The sequence below is a fragment of the Merops nubicus genome, unplaced genomic scaffold (genome assembly GCF_000691845.1).
Source record: "Merops nubicus isolate BGI_N331 unplaced genomic scaffold, ASM69184v1 scaffold5521, whole genome shotgun sequence".
Lineage (NCBI taxonomy): Eukaryota > Metazoa > Chordata > Aves > Coraciiformes > Meropidae > Merops > Merops nubicus.
Window position 1 is genome coordinate 13,150 of NW_008587467.1, and position 5,949 is coordinate 19,098.

General features: G+C 45.0%; 1 protein-coding gene across 1 annotated transcript in view; it reads right to left on the minus strand.

The window, feature by feature from the left end:
• The window catches only part of HEATR6 (HEAT repeat containing 6), a gene marked incomplete at its 5' end in the record, with an annotated part of 15,575 nt that extends 10,347 nt beyond the window's left edge, over positions 1-5,228 (minus strand). Inside the window, 6 exons of the mRNA XM_008948913.1 lie at positions 696-833; positions 1,242-1,343; positions 1,598-1,712; positions 3,410-3,525; positions 4,566-4,706; positions 5,121-5,228. Coding sequence (XP_008947161.1) covers positions 696-833; positions 1,242-1,343; positions 1,598-1,712; positions 3,410-3,525; positions 4,566-4,706; positions 5,121-5,228 — 720 coding nt within the window. The remainder of the gene's footprint in view (positions 1-695; positions 834-1,241; positions 1,344-1,597; positions 1,713-3,409; positions 3,526-4,565; positions 4,707-5,120) is intronic.
• Positions 5,229-5,949: the final 721 nt, after the last annotated feature.

Here is a 5,949-nt window from a genome sequence, read left to right on the forward strand (position 1 = left end):
TATGAATAGCCTCAAAAATTAAGCTTTGGCCTCTTCACCAGTGAAGGAAAAAGTTTCCAACAAAACTTATTACAAATCATATTTCACACAGAAGTGATTAAAGAAGAGGGACAGCAAATACTTCTGTAGCTCTTTTAGATTTACAGTAAGTATTTAACATCTAAAAAGAAACAAGTCAACATGATTTCACAACTTTATTTTCTCTAATGTCTTTCAGATAATCAATAACCCTAAATGTTTACAAGGTTAAAAAATAACCTGTAGAAGGATTAAGAACAGACTGGGGGGGGGTTGTGTGGAATCAGTCTCTAGATGAACTTGACTTCCCCAAGAAAAGAGTCAAACAATTGCGCAAGTGTTGGGAGAGAAAATGTAACTTATAAAACCAAAAGCTTTGCCTGGTGTGCATGACCCAATCCCATGTCTGCAGGCCACAAATTGTTGACTATAGATGAATAACTGATGCATGCAGCTTCACACAGGAAAGCCAATCTCTGCAGACCTGTTTGTTCCCATCATCTGGGTTTACAAAGCAGTTTTACTCAGGATGGAGACTGGAGCAAAGAGCGTGGAGTGTATCACAGGCTCAGAGCAGAAAGAGCCCAGGAGGCACCAACATCACACCAGGTAACACACAACCACAACAAACACACACACAGGGAGCGTGCAGGAGGACTGGTGTCACTTCAGCTTACCCCTGTCTGCTTACAGGTGGCTGTTTCTGACTGCTCCTGTTTGACAGGTGACCTTTTATCAGACTGAGGTAAGGGAGCTGGGTACAAGGCTGTGGGCATCTCCAGGCTCAGCCCTGGCAGTCCATGGAACATGCATTTCTAGAACAGCAACAGAATGTTAACCTTCCTTCTCTTTTTGATGCACAAAGATTTACTGTCTATTCACTCTGGTGTTCCTCAGTTTTCAGTAGGGTTTGGGATGCTTCCCCAGGTCTTGCCTTTCCCCATGCAACACAACATCAGAAATGCAACTATATTGAGAAGAATTTTAAGTAGGTCAGAAAAAAAGAGCCTACCATGGTCCTCTCACATTCTCTTGTGGGAAGTGCAGTTAAGATGCTGTGAGAGAAACTCCATGTCTTTTTCTTTGTATCTCACACTATTTTGCCCCAGGCTCAGGTGTCCTTCCTCCCTTTCTCACCAGCTACTGTTCCCCACCTAACAAGCATTTGGAACATGCACCTCCCAATGCCTGTCTCTTTCTCCAGGTGGTTTTTAAGCATTTACCTTTAACACTGCCAGAAGAGATCCAATTTGGTCAGTTTGCATTAGTTTCATCTTCCCACCATTGAGAAGGGACTGGATACCTTTCAGTGCATTTTGCAGTAACTGAAAACCAAAACACAAGATTACTTTTCCTTCCCAAAACATGGCAAGTTCATATCTTCAGGTGACTTCCTAGGCAATTATGGTTTTGATCAACATAATTACTGGGACAGTTACTTATGTTTATTAAAACAAAATAGGTTATTTACACAAATTCACAGTTGATAATATTCCAAATTCCACATATTCAAATTTCAACATTCCAGCAAGATAATCTCCTAATTAGGGTATTCTAGACAATTAAGATTCACACTTACCATGCAAAAAGTGATGTCATCTACATCAGAGGTTTTTGAAGACTGAAGAACACTTAGAAAAGTTTGAAAGCAGACACTTCTGTAGGACTCATCCAAGTATGGCTGTCCAGGCACACTGAAATCAGAGAAGACAAATGGTTGGTTTACAGTTTGTCCCACACAGACTCAAGCTTTCTGCCCCAGATGGGTGGGTAGTTGAGTGGTTCCACCACTACAAAGGACAAAAGGAAACATTCTCCACAAAAAGCCAGCAGTCACGTGTGCCTTACACCTGCTCTGCTTCTGTGGCCACCTTCTCAGTTGTAAGGACTCTCCAAGCCCAGCTTAACAAGCTGTTGTGCTTATAAATGCTTTGTAGGCAAAATCTGGCACTGGAGATGGCCTAGAACAACTCCTGCCATTTCCCCAGTTTCCATTAAGTAGGGACAACCTTAATGTGCTGAAACATTTCAATACCCACTCCACTTCCTGCATGAAGAAAGAGTGCAACTGCATCCCTTCCTCTGTGCCACCCTGAGTACCATTCAGTAAGAGGTGACCACTGCTGCAACGGATTTAGAGTCACTAAACAAATGCTTTTGTAATGGATTCCTAAGCACCTGCTTCCAACACATTTAATTACTTCAAGCCACCAATGCATGTTTGATAACACTCCCAGGACAACTCTAATATTGTGAGTGATGGTCCTGAAATTAGATTCATACAACAGTTGAGGTTGGAAGTGACCTCTGGAGAGCATCTCGTTCCAACCCAGTGCTTGAAGTAGGGTCACAATCAGAGCAGTCTGTCCAGGACTGTGGCCAGCTGGGCTTTGAATATCTCCAAGGATGGAGACTCCACAGCCTCTCTGGACAACTGCTTCCAGTGTTCAGTAATCCTTACTTATTTTTTTGTGCCCATTGTCTCTTGTCCTTTCCCTGGGCACCACTGAGAACAGCCTGGCTTTGTCTTCTTCATTCCCAGCCATCATGTGTTTATACACACTGGTAAGATCCTGGCTCAGCCTCCTCTTCTCCAGGGTGATCAATCCCAACACTCCACACAGAAATGTCATCATGCCCCAAACTGCCAGAGGTTGCAGGTACTTACAACAACTTACTTACAACAAGTACTTACAACAACTACTTCTTCAGACTTCATCTGCTCAAATTCCAAGCTTTTGTGTTTGTTGTTTTTGTTATTTTTACACAAAACAAACCATCTGTTCAGGGGAACTATTAACTAAAAAACTCTTTATGGCAAGTCCAAATGTCTGTTCATTTTATTAATTGCTTGTTTGCCCGCAGAGCATAGTTAGTCAAAGTCCTTCCCATAGAGCAGCTAATGAAGATTTGACGTTGCTGTGGCATCAGCATATTTACATGTGGAATGGGAAAGTGCATGAATTGCAAAATAATAACCAACAATCACTCTAAAAAACCTGTAGCTGACCATTTCTTATGCAAAATTAACCCAGGGAATCACTGCAGGGACCAGAGAGCACAACACTTTTTCTTTTCTTCCCTAAACTAATCTCTGTAACATTACTGCTGGAAGATTGAGAGGTGATGGTTTTATCCACAGATGATACAATATAGAATCATAGAATATTTTAGGTTGGAAGAGACCTTTAAGATCATCAAGTCCAACCATCAAGCCAGCACTATTAAATCCTCTGCTAAAATCTTGGAGCGCTCAAGTTTTACATTTCCAACTCCTGCAGATACACCAGTCTGATCCCAGATTTGCTGTTCCTAGCACAAAGCCAGCAGCCCACTGTCCCTGCAGTCAGAGGTACCTCTTCTGCAGCCCCCAGGCAGCAGCTGCACCCACCTGAGGCACAGGTTGGCCATGGCTCGCACCGCTGCCCTCCTGAGCTCCGCGTCGGGCTGCGCGCGGGCGCTGAGCTGCACCAGGAGCCCCCTCTCACCCAGCAGATCTGGGAGAAACTGCAACAAAACACAAACCACCCAGAGTCAGCAGGGATCCCCTTCCCCCAGCATCCTGGTTCTTCTGTTTGGCAGCTAAATATTTCTATGCTACAAAAAAAAAAAACCAGATTTGACAGCTGTCAGTTCAGATTCCATAGATTATGTTTATAAAAAATGACATGAAAATCATCATTTCCAAAGTCCCCTTATTTTGTATTGAAGAGGATTGTGTGTGAGTGCAGTCCAGACTGAGCCCTAGTTTATACTTTCTTCCCAGACATCCAGCTAAGTCAGTAACAGCTGCTGTACCAAACTGCTGCAGCCACACCGGCTACAAACCCACCCACGCTGGCAGCTCCAAACCCACCCTCCTCACCACCTCCTGCTGCAGCCCAGCAGCAGAAACTGCCCCGTGAGCTGCCAAGAGCTGGTGCCAGCACAACTCCACAGATCCAACACCATGGGGCAGGCAGCAGCACCAAGGAGCTCTGCAGCACCCTCAGGACTGACACCCGACAGTCCCAGCGCACGCTGACGACCCGATCTGGTTACAGGATAAATTCCAGGCTCCTCACTGGAGTTTGCTGAGGAATGTGCAATTGGAGGCTCCCCATGTTCTTCCCAGCTGACATGCAGGGACACCACGGTGGTTTGTCTGCAGACTAAGCCCAGTGCCCTTGTTTATCAGTGTGCCTTTGGCTCAAGCCAGGCAAGAGATGGTCCCTAGAGCTGCAGCCTGCAGGCACAGAGCTATGCAGCACAGGAGAACCTTGTTATCTCTTTGCATATCTATTATTAGTAGTGTTAGTATCTACCTATCTAGTATTACTATTAGCATCTGTTAGTATGCACAGCTATCACACCTGAAATGCAACTTTTCCATAAATATCAGTCACTATTTACACAGGATCTAATCTTGGCATGAGAGGCAAGGCAATGTGAGAACATGGAACTTTTTTATCCTTTCTTTTGAGAAGGAAAAAACATATAAAAGGAAGTAGAAAGAGCAAAAGGGTGCAAATATTTTTGTGGGTACTGTCTTTGGCTTTTAAGCTCACCTTTTGACATTTAGGTCCATTATTGTAAACAAGAGCTGCTAAGGCTTGCAGAATTTCAACATGTGTCCAAGAGCTACACTGCTTAAGAGCAGAGATGCAGTAGGAGAGAAGAAAATTCAAGCTCTGTTCATCAACCATCACCTGTCATAACAGAAAAGGACAGTGGTGAAGAAAACATCCCTCTGTACTGCTGGAGTCCATGCACACAGATAGACTGGTTACAGACTGAGGTGATCTGGCTGTTAGAATTACACACAGTCACAGAATCAGCCAGCATTTAAGAACTGGATAAATCAACACAAGTGTCTCGTGGCCAAGAGTATTTCTGAAGGTGGATTGCTTCTGACCAGAGCTGGTTTTACATGAGGAACCACGCTGGAGCCACAGGTCAGAACCTCAGCTGAGAATAAATAAGCAATACACTGAAAATCTGAGAAACTCAGCTCAAAGATCAGCTCCATAGCCCTGGGCAGAGACAAAAGGGCTCCCTGGCTTAGTGGGGGACCAGGGAGCCAGCACACAGGGAAAGGAGGGACAAGGGCAAACTTTTCATACCTGAAATCTGTTAAGTAAGTGATGGATAAGCTGACAGACTTTGCTGACAAGGTGTTCCTGATCAAGGTGAACCAGCTGACAGCCTTGGACAAGCAGAGTGCAAACATCCTGGAAAAGGAAGCCTGAGTTTATTACTTAGAGACTACAAAGCTCAGGTGGAAAACACACCAGTTATGGCTTTGATCACACAACCAGATCTGCCTATGGGTACCACTAATGTGGATAATGCAACAAAACAGATGAAACTCCAGCTGGTGAGCTTCCCCTCATTTCCCTGCAGACCTTCATTCCAATGCAGGGACACATGGACAGGGATTCAACCTGCAGAAATGCTGCTCAGGCAGCACTTAAACATAGAGCAAAAGCAAAGCCAATAATAATGGCAAAAGAGAAAGACAAACTCACATCGAGGAGCAGAAGTGGGGGGAAAAAAAGGAGCACTGTCCAAAAAAAATAAATCAATTCCAAAATGCAAAGAAGCTGGTAAGCCAGGACTGTTTAGAGCAATGCTGCAGCACGTGGTGTTCCCAGAGAGGCAGGGTCGGTGCTGCAGAACCACACCACCCAGCTTTGAAGGGCTTCAACATATTTAATTGTTTTAATAGCAGACTATGGAAATTGCCAAGTTCATACCCCACTGGTGTCCCCCACCATCTCCACCTGTGCTCACAGGCCAGGGCAAGGGTTTGGCTCACGGCAGCAGCGCTCCCGAGTCACCCAAAAAGGTGGGGAAGGGGACCGGGGGTGGGTGAGGGCAGCAGAGATGTCGTGGGGAGGACAGTGGCACAGGAGCAGGAGGATCAGGGGAACGCCCAGCCCATTGGGAGCC